The sequence below is a fragment of the Armigeres subalbatus genome, chromosome 3 (assembly GCF_024139115.2).
Source record: "Armigeres subalbatus isolate Guangzhou_Male chromosome 3, GZ_Asu_2, whole genome shotgun sequence".
NCBI classification, from domain to species: Eukaryota; Metazoa; Arthropoda; class Insecta; order Diptera; family Culicidae; genus Armigeres; species Armigeres subalbatus.
Genome location: NC_085141.1, coordinates 352,746,258 through 352,763,211, shown reverse-complemented (window position 1 = coordinate 352,763,211; position 16,954 = coordinate 352,746,258). Strand labels below are relative to the sequence as shown.

At 38.5% G+C, this 16,954-nt stretch overlaps 1 protein-coding gene across 9 annotated transcripts in view; it reads left to right on the top strand.

Moving 5' to 3' along the window:
- Positions 1 to 15,971, top strand: part of LOC134226074 (protein germ cell-less) — a 43,634-nt gene extending 27,663 nt beyond the window's left edge. For all 9 annotated transcript variants that reach the window (XM_062706604.1, XM_062706601.1, XM_062706600.1 and 6 more), the window contains 3 exons: positions 1,065 to 1,226; positions 1,309 to 1,681; positions 12,728 to 15,971. In XM_062706604.1, coding sequence (XP_062562588.1) covers positions 1,090 to 1,226; positions 1,309 to 1,681; positions 12,728 to 13,744 — 1,527 coding nt within the window. In that variant the 5' untranslated portion in view covers positions 1,065 to 1,089 and the 3' untranslated portion in view covers positions 13,745 to 15,971. The remainder of the gene's footprint in view (positions 1 to 1,064; positions 1,227 to 1,308; positions 1,682 to 12,727) is intronic.
- Positions 15,972 to 16,954: the final 983 nt, after the last annotated feature.

Below are 16,954 nucleotides of genomic sequence, written 5' to 3'. Positions count from 1 at the left end.
GGTTAGTATGCATGAACGCATCGAATCGCACTACTGTCCATTAGTTGTGTAAATTTCGGAATTGAGAACCACCGCAAACCGGTGGTTTGTGTTTAAAATAAAGTCGAAACCAAAAAACAGAAATAGTTGACATCATCTTTTTGCACACTGCTGGCGTTGTTGAGAAAGCGCGTGAATATGAATTAGCAGAAAGTTGAATGTCCTCGTTTAGCGTCTGTATAATCTAACAGATGATTTCTTCGTTCAACTTTTCACATGAGCTAAAGTATCTTTCAAAGCTTGGTTCCATGGTTTTAGATTTCAGTCATAATAATAGTGTCTAATTACGATCTGTATCGACAGATGTTTCGAAGCAATTGAAAAAATAATCATCATCGATATAAAGCCCTTTTGAGAAGCTAGGTTTACAAAGTGTACGCACTGTGCAATATTTGTACAATTTTTACTCCCTCTCTCTCATCGTATTCGAGGGTGTTTATTTTTAGCTGCGTGGCGACTAATTCGGAACGTAATTTTGTATGTTTGGGTGATGTCAGGCCAATGTTATGATGGAAACATGTGTTTTAGCTTCGCCGTGTCGGCTTGATTGGATGTTTGAGGCCGACTTCAACAGCGTGTAAAGAGCCGATGAAGAAATATGTGATGATTTCCAAATGTTCAAACTGGAAGTTCCCTCAATGGTACCGGATATTAGTATATTCTTTCGCACGAGCCATTAATAGGTCAGCTATAGAAACACGGTGACCTAATTTGAGATAATTTTATAGGTTTCTAGGTAATGATTTACGATTTTTATTGAATCAAATCCAATGAAACAAGACAATAAAAAATAAAAAATACTAGCGAATTCGCAGACATACACATTTTTTACATACTGAATAAGGACCACAGCGCATAGAGTGGCTTTTATGGAGATAAACAACTTTCATTGAATGCACATACTCCTCATTCCTAAAATGTTTTTTTATAATGTTACGTTACCGCTAAAAATGATCCATAAATGTAATCAGACTATAAATCATGTTCCATAAATAACATTATCATTGTTTCCAAATCTTCAACAGAAACCCACCCGATATCCACAACAGAATGGGCAATGTAATGAACAAAGTCACCAGCCCGATCCAGGCAATGCGCGGTAAGAAGCGCAAACACGAGGACGACGACTCGGACAGCAACGAGGAGATCAACGATTTGCTCGACAAATCGCTTGCTACTCCGAAACGGTAATTGTTTTTCTTTACTTTTTTCACGCCCCGTTGGTTCCGTTCGGGATCGCTTACCACTTGTTTACTACCTCGCTTGCAGAAAGAAGCTCATCTCGACGGCCAAGTACATCTACCAGGCGCTATTCAAGGAGGAACGCAACTCGGACATCACGGTGCACGCCCTAGGTAAGGTGTGGCACCTGCACAAAGTTTACCTCAGCCAGAGTCCTTACTTCGCCACAATGTTCAACGGATCGTGGCGAGAGGCGGAGGAGGACTACGTCCATATCGAGATTGTGGACCCGAAGGTGACTATCGAATCGCTGTACTCGGTGTTCGGGTCGCTGTACATGGACGAGGTGGTGCTGGAACCGAGGGAAATTGTTTCCATTCTGGCAACGGCCACCCTCTTTCAGTTGGATAGTTTGATTGATCGGTGTGCGGAGGTGATGATTGAAACATCAAACGCGGAGGTAAGTGTGATTCGCTAGCATTCCCATTCAAGTCGCACTTTGATTGTTAGACCGTTAAACATGTAAAACCGTTCAAAAGCTTATAATTATTATAGATAAATAATATAGTCAAATGTTTGTCTGTCTTGTATTACTACAGTTATTTATTGCATATTTTTTAAACGAATGCCAATAAATGGCTGATTAGCGATGATTAGCATTAGCATCAACATTGAGCAATTCCCACAAATTCGTAGGTGGTACTAGCCAAGACTATTGTATGAGAGAAGCATCATTTTCATCCGTTACCACAGATATTGATTTGGGACTAATCACTATCTCTTAGATGAAAGCAATGCACTCTCCAATAGTCGATATCTGTCCTGGCCACGTCCTTGCGAATGCTGAGGAAGGGGAAGGATGGTTAGTTGGACACTTACTTAAGAAAGATGCAGAGAACTCTACGATCTCTCATAGGTGCCACGGGAGGTTTTGAGATTGTGTGGAAGGTTATAACAGTAGGAATCGTTTTGGTAGAACGTGAAACACAGAAAGAACTAAGATAGAAATACAAAGTAGGAAAAGGACGAGCCTGGAATTGAACCCGCGACCTCCTGCTTATAAGGCAGAAGCGGTAGTCACTAGACCACCGAGCTCGTCTTTAGAATTCCGGTTCCGATGATTCCTTTCAAAAATGGGTAAACTTTATGAAGAAGAAATTAGGCATTGTAGTTAATTTTGGGATTGAAGAAAATAATATCAATAGCTGCGGTTGCGTGGAAACTTGCACAAAAAATGTCACTGGCTTTAAAATCATAAGGATTTGAAATTTTATAACTGTATGCTAATTTGGGTTCGGTCATATTTATATTCGCTCCAGTGTCTACCAAAAATGGAAATTCTTTAAATAGGTAGAGTTGGATTTAACAACTCGGTTTCCAGTCTAAAAATTGACTTGAGTAGAAGTAGATGGTTGTTGCTCCTCTGCTATACATCATTCTCATCCATGGTTTCCTCACGTTCCTGTTCTTCATCCTGATTATAATACGGTTCGTATGGACCATCGACGTATTCTGGCTATTCTTCGTAATCAAATACTCAAGTGGATGAGCCACACTCTTGAATGGTGGCACTGGATATTGATGAGATGCTGGGCGTTTCATCTGAATGGGTGGTCTATTTTCGTAGCTTACCATTTTTATTCTTATGCTTGGGTTCGGGTTTCGGAAATGTCATTTGAGGCTGGTTCGAGGATTGTTAAAATGCTTGGTGTCGTTTTGGATGCTGCGTCGGAACATGGTAAGGCAGGTTAAACTGCTGCTGAAATTGTGTTCGAAATGGTGGCTGGAATGGTGTTTGGAAAGAAGGTCGGGCGCCTATTTTGGTGGTAAAGAAAGATGGTTTCTATAAGGCGGTACGGGTTTTCTTTGGTGAAATGACATGACTTTACTAAAATACTCTACTAAAATACCTGTTAAGTAGGCTGACCATACGTACCGTATTCAACGGGACAGTTCCGTTGTTTAAACCTTATTGTGCTGTCCCGTCGTAATCTTAAAAATCCTCAGTTCCGTTTTTTCAATGATGCTTCCAAAGAGCTCCAAAATATTATTCAAACAAATTTTATATTTTACTAGGAATCTAAACTCAAATGCATGGAAAGTGTTTTTTGTGTCTTTATCTCTTTATCTTACTTGGTAAGCAAGTATTTCCTGAAAATCATGTCAACGTCAATAAAATGAAGCGCAGGGACAGACATTCTAATTTTCAGATTAAGTTAATTTTCTATTATTCTTTTTAAATCTTCCGAAGTATGTGATTCATTTTTTTTCAAATCTGCTTTACGACATATTTTTCAATCATTATGTTCTTTTAGAGCCATTAAAAATCATTCGAAGTCTTTCTGAATATTTCGAAATCGTCCATTTCTAAAAGCGACGGCATGAAAAAATAGTTTATAAATAAACTGCACAACATGGAGCTTAAGTTTCAAACTGAGGGAAAATTTGGTCGGAATAAAGGCTAGGTCCTCTAGGGATTCAAGGTCCTCGCGTACTTTAAGGCCAGTTTACACATCAGGAGCTTGTCTGTAAATTTCACTCCCATGTGTGTGGACGGGATTTATGGGATTCCGTTAAGGACATAGTTGGATAAGTACCACGATGGCAGTCAATATGGAACCGGATCTTCCACGGGTCAATCCCACACTTCCCGTTGACTGGATGAAATATTCAAGAGCTTCAAAACCATAGACAATGCATATTGAATGGTCGTTCGAACAGTTGGGAGTCGATTTTAATCAAGGTTGCGAATCTTTAGCATGATAATTAGGCTTCTCAGAAGGCATCAGTGAAACGTGCAATTCAACAAAATACCCGGAATTCGTCTGTGATATCTATCGCACCAGGGGCAGATACTTCTAGTCTAGTCTAGTCGACACTATCGCACCAGGGCCAGATGCTTCATTCAAAAATTGTGACATGGGGGTGAGTGGGGTATAAAATGCTATTTTTGCGTTACGTAATCAATGGATCTTTTCTAAGGTGCGGTTTTTGTTCAGTGAAGTCTCTGGAATGTTGCTTTCATTCATGTGGGTTATCTTTTCGCCAGCGTTTGGAGGGAGGCGCTGTAACCAGTGTATTAAAACTTGAACTTGCTTGCGCTCAACAGTTTTTGTTCAAATCGATTTTTGGAGGACACTCGGAGTGTCGAGTGAGCGTTGTGGCGCTGGGTCGTTTTTTGAACTACCCTACTAATATTCCTCGTTTTTTTTTTATAAATACGACACCAATACTTCTACAGTTTATGGGTTCCCTTTTTACTGAATCACATGGGAGCAAAATCAATGGACAATATTCTCAAGGTGTGGCGCTAAAAGTAGCGTCATTTAAATCAATTTCAATCAAAAAGGACTGTGAATTGATAAGATTTCACATTTATTCATATGTGCCAACCTTTAGATGAATATAATAAAAATTACATTTTTTTATGTTCTTCCCTTGTTAAGATTCTTGTTAATCCACAGATTATTTTTTTCAAACTTATATTAATAAAAAGTGATTTGGCACGGGAAATCAATATTGCTCTTTTCGCATTTGTCTTTGACATTTTTCTTAAAACTATTTTTTCTTAGTCTTTTAATGCCCAAAATTGGCCTTAGCAGGGCACTTTGACTATTGTTTGTTATTTTCAATTGTTCTAAATTGGATAAGGTTTTTAATACTTATAGGTAAATAATCTATAAGAGTCCTAAAGAGGGTTTGCAGAAATTGCTCTCAATAGATAACGAACAACGATAAAAGAGAGGCAAAAACTGTTCCGAAGCTTAAAAAGCCATGATAACAAATTTATCAAACTTGTATACAAGTGCGAAAACACAGAATCGGATAGGCAGCTCCCACAGAAAAATGGTGATTCTCGCTTTGTTTTCGCTCCTTTCGTGTTGGCACAGGCGTGTAGAACAAGTTGAAATGCATCATCAGGACCAGGGCTCCCCGTATTTGGAGCTTTCTAAAAGAAATTTATCATAGGGTATAGCATCCCGAATCAGTTCTCTATCATGACAGCTTGCGAAAAAAGTACCTTGCGGTATGCTACATATCGTATATGTATACAGAGATGATAAGTGAGAGACTTGCTCTTTCTCTTTAGGATTCAATCCTTGGTCTTAACAAAATCTTCGAGGAATTCCGAAGCAATTTGTCGAAATATTCTGAAACAAATCCCCAAGGAATTTCGAAGCAAATCACCGAACGATTCCGAAACAAATCTTTCCGAAGTAAATCAACGAGAGATTCTGAAGCAAATCCTCCATGGATTATGAAGGGTATCCCCCACAGATTCCCAAGGGTATCCCTCAACGAAACCGAAAGGAATCCAGTGTGAATTCTTTTGGATTCCAGTTGGAATGCTTCGATGATTCTGAAAGGAATTCTTCAGAGATTCCAATGAGAATTCTTCTCGGATTCTGTTGGGAATTCTTCTCGGATTCTGATGAGAATTGTGGAGATTATCATGCTGCTAGACAAGTGGCAGTTTGCTAGCAAACTGTCACTCGAATCCGTGATGGATGACCACATAGGGGAAAAGTGGGTAAAACCGACACCTTAAGCAACTTTACAATTCCCCAATCTAAGAAGCAATTTTTCGGTCTAGAAATTTCATACAAGCATACTTTGGCTCTTCATGCATCAGTCCATGAGGTCTCAGGACAATATTTCTTGATAAAATTTGATTTATGATGAAAATGCGAACAGTCCATCTTCCAGCCCAACCAACTGGGGTGCGGGTAAGATCGACACCACATGAGGGTAAAACCGACACATCAAGTCGTTATGGAATCGAACACCAGAACCATGTTTAACAACAAAATGTTTAACAACATTCATTTTGATATTTGTGTATGAAATTCATGTTTAGGGTTTGTGACCCCTAAACGAGGTTGAACAAAACTTTATATATTCAAAATCATCACCATATATCATATTTTATTTAGTTTCTTTAGTGGGTCGGGTAAAAAAATATATAGATTATAAGAATGTTAGTAACAAATTTATTAACTACTGTAAATATTGACCTACATTTAAATTCCACTTTTTTTTAAATAGTTGTTTATAACGGCGATTTAAAATAAATACGGATGGTGCAGTTATTACAAGAAATGAAAATTATTAATTCCGTAGGTGACAAGCTACATATTTACAGGGGTGAAAATGGATCACAAGAGAACAATACTAGAGAACGGACTGAATATATCTAAGAGCAAAATAAGCCTAAAATACGGTTTTTCTTTGAGCGCTATTGTCATCTGACCTGCAGGTTTTCCTTGATGACTCAATATTACCCCCTAGACCTATTGTCATGCCCAATGATGATATGGTATGTTATTAGTCTATGATTAAGTTGTATTCAGGCGCCTCGTTTTCCAATACTTGAATTATATTATGCGAATGATGAGTCTAATAAAACAGAGGTATTTCGTGATTCGATGGCGGGTGTCGAATTTACCCCAACTGATAACATAATAATGATGAGATACATGTGGATGTTTAAAATTAGAAAAGTTAACAATTTTTCCACAACATGCACAAAATGATGTTCAGAAGCGGGCTTGGTAGTCATATGGCTACTGCTTCTGCCTCATACGCAGGAGGTCGTGGGTTCAATCCCAGGTCCGTTCCATTCTGCTACTTTGTATTTTCTCTTTGGGAGCGTCCACAAATTACGTAACGCTTTGAGGGGGGAGGGGGGGTTGGTCAAAGTGTGACGATCCATACAAAATTTGCAGACGTTTCATACAAAAAGTGTGACATAGGGGGGAGGGGGGGTTGAAAATGCCCAATTTTTGCGTTACGTAATTAATGGATCTTCCCTTTATTTCTCATGTTCTAGCAATCGCTAGAACTGGAAATGGACTTCCATGGACTTCACCGTTTCCATTACTATTCCTATACCTTCAACTTGAGTATTCTATCAGTAATCTGCTAGAATTGGAAATTAATATAGAGCTCCTACATCCAATTAGAAATTCCATCAGTTACCTTCTCCTATCTATCACATTGGCAGCTCGTTAACCAAGACGGACCTCTGCCTCTCCAACCTAACCCAGAAATTCCAACAAATTCCGCATGAACTCGTGGCAAGTGCAGAGGTATATTCGGCTTGCAGTGGGCGAGTGATTGCATCATCATTTCCTCCCCCTTCCCTATATTGACTTGCATTCTGACGTGGCAGGCGCCAGTATGACCTAACAAATGAGATCACCAGTATTTGTACATTGGAGATGTGTGCTAGTCCCAAGCAAACATCTGTTGGTTCCCTGTGCAAGAACAGCTGATCTGGTCATAATGGAGTAGCAACTACGAGCAGTCAATCAAGCTCAAGCTCAAGCTCAAGCTCAACATGCACAAAATGATGTTCAATTATGGATCAGAGATGGATTAAATACTGAAAATCTACAAATTATTGTCGAAAAAGCTTATAGACCGATGCCAAAATTTTACATAACTTATCTTCTCAGTGGCGATCAATGCTATTTGTCTGTTTATTATGACTCTTACACGTCTCCGCCAGCTACAAAATGCCTAGAAATACAAGAAACCAAACGTTTATTCAAAGTGTGTCGAAATTCTGTCCGATAATCACTTGAAATCAGAGATTTGAAGTGGTGTCGGTTTTACCCGCAGTGTCGGTTTTACCCACAATTCCCCTACTTGCAGCAAACAAGCTACGTCTCGACTGTACAAAGCACAATGATACCAGATCGTTCGAAGTGTCTATTAACCGAGCCCGGTGGCATATGCAGACTGTGGAGCATCGCGACCGAAATGACGCGCAGCACTCTATACTTACTTGCCCAATGGTAACTGCAAGCAAACTATGGATGGCACTTTTCTTGACCGGAGCAAAGCGCAATACAAGCGCATGGCCCACCGAGTACCAAATAGTTCTAAATGACACTAAATGATGATATAATTTGAATAAAGCTTCAGTTATCTTTTTCAGGGCTGTTACAACAGTCGCGGACAGTCGCGGATTTACTCTTTTAGTCACGGAAATCGCGGTTCCGTCAAACATTGTCGCAAAAATCGCGAATTTCAATTACACTCTCGTGAAAATCGGAGTTCCCTCAATTTAATAGGATAAATTTAACATGGGTAGAATAGTTTTTTTTTCAGTTCCATACGCTTTTGTTCCATTACCTGTGCTTCAAAATTCCTCGTCTTTCATCCATTGAAAGTCCGTTAGCTTCAATTTGGGACATGACTCACTGCAAACTAGTTTTTACAGGTGGTGGCAGAATCTAACAATTTCCGCTTACCCAGCTTCGCTCCGATTGAGATTCATTAACTCTTACGTAGTCAATCCGAGGCCAATTGCTTAAAAGCGCACTGAAGTTTCGTACTCTCAGGTCCTCTTCAATTGCAAAATAAAAAAAAGCCCTCATGAAGCCTATGGCCTCTTCTGGATTCTCTAGTGCTTGGTGTATGTTATCTTCGCTTGACGCTCTACGGATTTCACAGCAAAGCGCTTTCTGAATGATTTACCACCGGCGGTGTGCAACACCGAGAAACACTCATTCAAAAAATGCGGAGTTATGTAGTGGTTTCATGCTAATCTATGTTCCCCCTTAAAGCTCTCTAACGCTGGGTAGACACCTTTGCGTGGTGCATTACGGTGTAAGATTTACCATGGTCAAATTTTCAGCTACAGGCAAATCCTGACCAACGAAAACCTTCCCTAATATTCAACTCCATTGTACTTATGAGGGTGTCGCTGTGTCGGGGGCCTCTTATTTAGTACTACATCAACACTTCTTTCCTCTCCCAGAGGTGAAGGCGTGGACAGGAGTAGCAATCCTCATGCTTTTGTGGTTTGTGTCGTAGATTGAATTCAAGGACCACACCCATCTTGTTTTCTGATACCTAGTAATCTGAATGAAGATTCCAAAAGAAAAACATGAGTATCGCTATTGTCCAATCTACGAAGTACACCGTAACTATCCTATGCTATACTATAAAAAAATTGAATTTAAAAATATTCGAGGGAATTGATCCCACTCCAAGAACTTGCTTTGATAAAAGCAGAGTGTAAAATAATCATAAATTTTTAGTGAAGTCAATTTTTCTTCATTTGTCAGTTCACTTCCGACATATTCAGAGTCGGCTCTAGCCAGTCAATATTCAGTTGAATATTAGTCATTGAATATTTATGCACATTTTACAAATTGATAAATTATCTGAAATCTGAACACGTTTCAAATGAGTAAAGTAAAGTAAAGTGGCAGGACTGAATCCGATTTTCATCCGCGAGGCACTTTCAGCGGTAAACATCAACATAAACAATGATAATTATGTTTTTTTCTGCACATAGTAAACACACTCAGTGACAGTCGAATGAATGAGTTCGTGGAGGGATCGTTCAAAAATTACGTCCATCGTTTTTCGGCATTTTCACCCCCCCTCCCCCCCTCCTGTCACAAACTGTCACAAATAATTGACCCCCCCCCTCCCCCTGTACGTACATGTCTCATTTTTATTTTAGCGATTACTGTGGTTTATCTTTTTCGTACACTATTTTCACAATAACATAGTGAGTTATGTCCCTTACTAACAGTTTGAATGTTTTAAAATGCAAGTTGTTTCTAAAATGCTTTCAGTATTTTTTTCTTGTGGACGGACGTCACATAAGACGAACCCCTCCCTCCCCTGTCACAAACTGTCACAAAACTCTGACCCCCCTCCCCCCCTCAAACCTTGGACGTAATTTTTGAACGGCCCCGGAGTAGTCGTCTGACTATGTCATTCTATGTTTTGAATATTCATGCGATGTTTGTCAAAATTCGGACCGAAGTTGCTTCATGAAGATGAATATTTTAAGCTCTGGATAAAAGTAGAAAGGTGCTGTCTTCAAATCTGCCAAATCTACACAATCAAATCTCAAGCGGCTAGATTTTTTTGTTGTTGCAAAATTTTGTATGGATGAAAAATGAGTAAATAGATTAGAAGCAAATATATTGAAATTTCGATTTCATGAAACGTGTTTTTGAAGTAAGAAACCATATTTTTATATACGAACATTATTTTAAGCTTTTAGTGGAATGTATTATGACGACCATATTTTCATTTGTCGCGAATGTGGTTCTACAGTCGCGGATTACATTTTGCTAGTCGCGGATTTTGCGGATTTGAATTCGACTAGTTTGTAACAGCCCTGCTTTTGTCACTTCAATCATACACACGTGTATTTATTTCGCGTTCCTCAGAAGATTCCTCTGTTCGTTTGCCCTGCCCAACAGTTTTCTAGTTAGAATCTGTAACGGTCATATTCATCATAGTATTGTCGAATGCATCTGTTAAACAGGAATGCTTAGAGAAAATCATTTTGAGCTTTTAGTGGAATGTCGTTAACGTGTCATAAGCAGTGTTGGTGAAATCATTCATCAATCTCAATCATCAATGATTCAACTCATCCTAGCGTTTCTAGGGGCTGAGTTGGATGCGTTTCAACTCACCATTGATTTGAATCGTTGAGTTTTGAGATTTTGAGTTTTTACCAACACTGTAATCAAAATCCGGGAGGAATTCCAAGTCAAGTCAAGTGGAGTTGAGTACGAGACACTGAAGATGGCCTTACTGTTACTTGCGCTCGATGTTTGTTTCCTATTTCCTTCATTTGATGTTTTTTTTTCATATTGGACTAATATGCGATCATAAGCAGTATAGCAGGCAGTAATATTGGTCCTAATCCCAAATAACTGTCTGTGGTAGACAGACAGTTCTGTGCAGTGATGGTATCCTCAAACTATAATCTAGAACTGTATGCGAATGGCTGTCAAGTCAAGCTGATAAAGCGAAAAACGTACTTTTAAACGAACTTTTGGTTTCTTGGAAATGCTTCATCTCATAAACCTTCTTTTTGTGATTTTCAACAGTACACGACGGGCTCGCTTTGTAACGTTTTTATGTGGCTTTGGAATTTACGCGGAATGTGACCCCGTGTACAATAATGCTTTTTTTTATTTTGAAAATAGATATTTTTGTTTTAGGCTGAAATGAAAAAAAGAAGAAAAATGAAATAGTTCCCTTGTAAATATGTTATTAAATTTATTTGAATAAGTGCATTCTACAAGTTAAACCATATTATCCCAGCGTCCTATACTTATAAAATAGCTCTTTTGAACTTTTAGTAAGCTCTGCCTATACTCCAAGCGTTAATGGGTTAAAACGATTATCAATAATCAGCATAGGCGTAACTAGAGTCTCGGTCCAGGGGGGGCCATGGCACCAGCTGGTGGGATGTAATTTTCAAAGCCGATTTAAAACACTGTGCGCATGGATCCAATGATGCTGTGATTGCTTCACAAATTTGAACACAAATTTGGAATCATAAAGTGTTTTTTTATGAGTCATAAATTCCATGCGTCATAAAATTATGAGTCATAAATCAAATTCCAGAATAACATAGGGTTTTTGTAGTTACTGACGTTAGGAAGAGGCTTTATTATGGTTTTCTGAATAGGTGAGAGATTTCTCTGCAAAAATCAAAGAGACTTGAGAAGCAACCAAATCGATCTGAAGTGAGCTGTAAAAGAAATGTTTTCTGATACGGACTGGTTTCTAAATCTATTTTTTTTATCCTAAAAAACAAATTCTAACTAAAGCAGGCACAAAAGAGTTTTCCGATGATCCTTATGAAATCGCCAAAAAATTAAATAGAACAAGATCTTTTGAGGATTATAAAAATATTTCTTTAATGCAATCTCTGTTGTGAGTGCGAAGGTTGCCTAAGTTTTGTCCTAATACTTTCAATGGAATGCGTTGTTGATTTTTCTGTCATTGTAACAAAGATTCTTAAGTTTTATAATTTTATATCTTTCTGTGCCAGAATTATATAGCGAGAGCAAAAAGCTCCATAGGAATTTGATCAACTGTTTTGCGACATACCTTGCGATTAACTCGAAGATTTTCGAAAGAATGGTCGTTCGAAATTTCATTGACCGTATTTGTGTACATGTGCTCATTTTGATGTAGTTGCTCAGTCTTTTTTGAAGCGGATGATAGTTTAATAGAACAGAAATATTTATATCTTAATACAATTATGTTTTTATGTTTCTGCGACCAGGATACTAGTCAAACTAATGCAGAACAAATTTATTATTTTATGCTAGCAACTGAATTAGAAGCGGCATTGATTTTAGCTTAAAAATCGAGAAAATGTTCCCGGGGGTCCAACTTAAATATTTCGATGCTTTGCTGAACAAATGGTCATAGATGTGATAACGCAACAAAAAAAATGTTTATAGAATTCATAATCAAAACTAAGAAATATGTAGGAAATATGTAAATGAAATAAAAACTGACTAAAGTGAAAATTACTTTTCAAAATTTTCTGGGGGGGGGGGGGAACAAGTAGGTCTGGAGGGGGCCAGCCCCCCCCGCCCCCCCCCTTATTTACGCCAATGATAATCAGTAGTACTTCACATTATCTATATGCGTTTCCAGCATTTGCTTTTTGATTAGCATCCCTTGTATAATAATAATTAACATATGTCCCCATTTCTTTCAGACGGCGGTCAAGTATTACGAAGCTGCATGCGAGTACGGAGTAAAAAGTGTGAAACAATCGACGTTCAATTGGCTGCTGGTAAACCTGCTGAGTCTGTACTACAAAACTGGCAAGTGGTTACGGTTGATTAGCGTCGAGTTGATGGAGCTGCTGGTCGCCAGTCCCGGTCTGTATGTGATGCAAACCGAGCTGTCACTCTATACGTTGCTGAGGTATTGGATGTATTTGAAATTGCATCCAGGGGGAGAGGAGGTGGCGGCTTCAGAGGAAAAGCTACAGTATTTCGCAAACAGACAGAGCTCAGTTGCATTCTTGGATACTCCGAAGGGGAAGCCGTACGAGAAGTGCTTCCGCGCGTTACGCTTACACAATTTACTTAACCACCACGTGGACATCAAAGTGCTGAAGCAGGATAATATTATTCCGGTGGAATGGTTGCACGAACCGCTGTTTCAGCAGTGGAATAGCATGCTGTTGGTTGATCAAACGCTAGATAAAGGACCTAAGGACGTAGAGGAAAAACTTTTCTTGGAAACCTGCATACGATGTGGACGAACCCTGCCGGAAAATGAGTACCTCAAGTGGCGATGGACGGGATTTAATTTCGGATTGGACTTGATTCTAATATCGGACACGAAAACCCTGAGAGTAAAAAGGCACCACCGAACTGAAAACGAACGGTTACTTAGCCTACAGGTGAAACGGCAGTTCCAGATTAGGGTGTCGGTAGCTTCCCTAAATGACCTTCGGCAAATCAAACACCAACAAACCACCCAAATCCAGACAGTATCGCTGGACAAAAACGAAGAAGCGATGCTGATCATGTTCGATAAGGAACTCACCTTCCCGTTACTCATTTCGGTCAACATGCTGGTCGTATCACCTCCAAGATCTAATTCTAACTCGTCGACCGTCCAAGGATCGTTAACAGATGGTGCGTCCAGTTCTCGACAGTCGCAGCGCGACGAAGAAGAATCATTGGACGCCAGTGGAAACAATATCGCACTGGGCTCATGATTACAAACCATTCGGGTCAAACGGGCTCGCCGTCTCGGTCGGCGGTTCGGTGGAAGCACGTCGGGGTGCTGAAAAATGTACTGGACAGTGGGGTTATTGAACCCGTCGTTCTGTGTTATCTTTCAACGGGTTTGTGTCAGCTGTTTTTACTTATCGTGATCATTTGGCAACGACAAATATTACTCGAAAAAAAAAACTGTTGTTACGCACAGATAACATATATTAGTGGATACGAACAGAATTTGCTTTGCTTTGAAATCTAATTAGGTACATTGCAAATGATAAGATGTCCCTTTCTGATATCAGTTCGAAGCGCGTAAATCGAGCGTTGTGGGAGACGAACTGATGTGTTTCCGTTTTTCTCGCACCGCCTCTAACAATCAGTGTCTTATTCTGTAACTACCGAAGGTTAGAACCAATGTCAAGAAGTGTTTTATATATTGAAGAGTATACAACTTCTGAATTGTATTATGTAACGAGGGTTTAGCCTCAAATATATTGCAAACATTTGGAAACTTTCAAACGAATTTAATTATTTGTATTTATTATTGTTGTTGATCCAATTTTTCTTTTGTATTCCAAAAAAATGAACATAATTGAAGACATGCTATTTATTCGACAATCATACAAATAAAAAATGTCTTGTTTTTGAATTGTATAACTTTCTGTTATTAATGGTCCAGCATTTGCTCCCAAATCGCAATAAGTTATGATGATATAGGGGAACTGTTCCATTTTCCATCTCACTGAACATATATTCATCTCATTGTAAACCAGAGAAATACAGCACCAATCTTGTTGCTTCTTTTTGCTAACATGCGTGCTCACTGCTGAAAAAAAATCACAAAAATTAAAAAAAAAACAAATCAAATTCCTTTTTATTGCTTTGTTTTTGATGGGATGGAAATGAGAGCTATGAGATGAAGTGCCGAACCGTTCCCCTAGGGGTATTATCCGCATTACATCGTTGCTGATTGCGTAGGCAAACCCAATACGTCTCGTTTTCGTTGGTTTTCGTCGATGGCACTTCGTTTTTTGTCTTAGTACAAGTTGAAAGTTACCATAAGCACCAGTGTCCGCCATATTTGATGTAATTCGATAGGAATTCATCATGTAACCGTTTATGTTAGATGACATACTGCCTATCGTTTGATGGAATTTTATTGATTTGGTATAGAATTCAAATCTAGTAAACGATTAATTATGAATATTTAGCTCGTTTTTTCAAAAAGTATTCACTGCTGTTGTCGACCTCGTGCTTCCAATAACATTTCCAAAACTTCTACCTCTATCATTTCTTCTAAATGAAAGACGAATTTAACATCATTTATCCACTGTATGGAATCTTCTGGGTTATAGTTTTCTTTGACTCCTAACTAGCACAACTTAAAGAAGAAAATCAACTCGCAAATCTTCCGTACAGAAACTCGCAGTTTTTTTTAAATTATTCAAAATTCGCCCTTTATAACGTCTTAAACGGAGTACGATCAGTAATCATATATAGCGTGCCTTACACACGTGGGTATTCGCCAAAGGAGCATCCAATATTTGTTTAATTATTTAAAAAATATCAAAGAAACTCGTCATGTTTCTCATATAATGCACATAATTAATATTAACTGTCCCCAGTCCAGTAAGTTGTAACTACAACAGCATGAGGAAATCTGATAAACTATCCCGTAGCTTATACGTCTAAATCTCTCAAAATAAGTTAAACTCCGCCATAGATAAGTTCAATATTAGGTTATGCAAGAAAAACCCAGTCATATGCTTTGCATTATTTTTAGTCATTAAAACAAACACTTACATTTTATAAATATGAAGATGATGAAGATAAGTGATAATAAGCGTTCAATTTCCATATAACACAATAACTAAAGTTAAAGTAAGCTCGCCAGAGGAGGGTAAAATTACTTAACTAGTTTATTAACTCATTAGGTCTGTACTGTGTCAAAACGTGTAAAAACTTCCATTTCCATCATGATTTACAGCAGTGAGTGAGATACATAGAAATGAACTGAACATGTTGTTCGACACCATAACTTAGCAAACAAGTCTTGCATTCTCATTACGTGATTCTGTGACTAACTTCCATGCCTAGGTTTTTTATTTAGACTGTGTATATAAAACTAAACGATGGCAGGCACAACATATGTAAATGCAATTTATATTTGTTTATAGGATATACGATTTTATTTACAATATAACATCGAAGTAAAGTTCTCTATCTGAACGAGTAATGTAGATTTGTTTACCCTGAGAAAGCCATTTTAATGAGAAATCAAGCGAACAACATCTAGGGGGCTTCTAATTCATCAATCCATATGGTCCCTACCTTTAATACCTGCGGCGATGTTCATTCATTCATTTTATTTAGCCTACATATAAACAGATAACACTGAATAAACAATTTGACGCCACAATACACGGTTCTGGGCTACATCTCTCCATCCTTGATTGCACCCCAAAATCGCCAAGTCGTTCTGTATCTGGTCAGCCCACTTTGCTCGCTGTGCTCCACGCTTTTTTGTACCTCCTGAGTCGGAAGCTCTTCGAGGTAGCAGAAAGTACAACCTGTTTGGTTGATGGTCTAAGAGTAACTAACGTTTATTTCAATTATTAATGAATTACAAAATCATGGCATGCTAATCATCGTGCTTGATACACAAACACCATATTTGCAGGGTTGCTGTCCGACATGTGTGCATAAACATGCCCTGCCCATCTTTCCCTTCCAGCTGTCAGTTTGAATATGAATCTGAAACATTAATTTTCCCAGCAGCTGTTCTAGATTAATTTTTTATACCACTCAACTGTCAAAAAAATAAAACTGGTATAACGCTCCGTTCTATTTTCTGCAGATTTGAACCACGAATGAATCACGAGATTCAAATATTTAAAACACTACTGGGGAAACCAGCAAGTTTGTTCTATTTTGCTCCAGATTCAAACTAGAATAGTGGTCGAAGATTTGGAATGAAACAGAATCACTACACTCTGAAAAATCTTCACGTCATATTTACCTGAAAACAAATGTGGTTCTCATCCACCATACTTTTCACGTAAGAGTGACCTGAATGACAAGTAACCTGAACAAATTTTAGTTCCCTTGAGTTACGTGATTTATCCGGTGACTCTGACTGGATCTTCCAGTACTAATGACGTGAAGCTTGAAAGTAGTTACGTGTTTGATCAGGTGAACCTGACGTG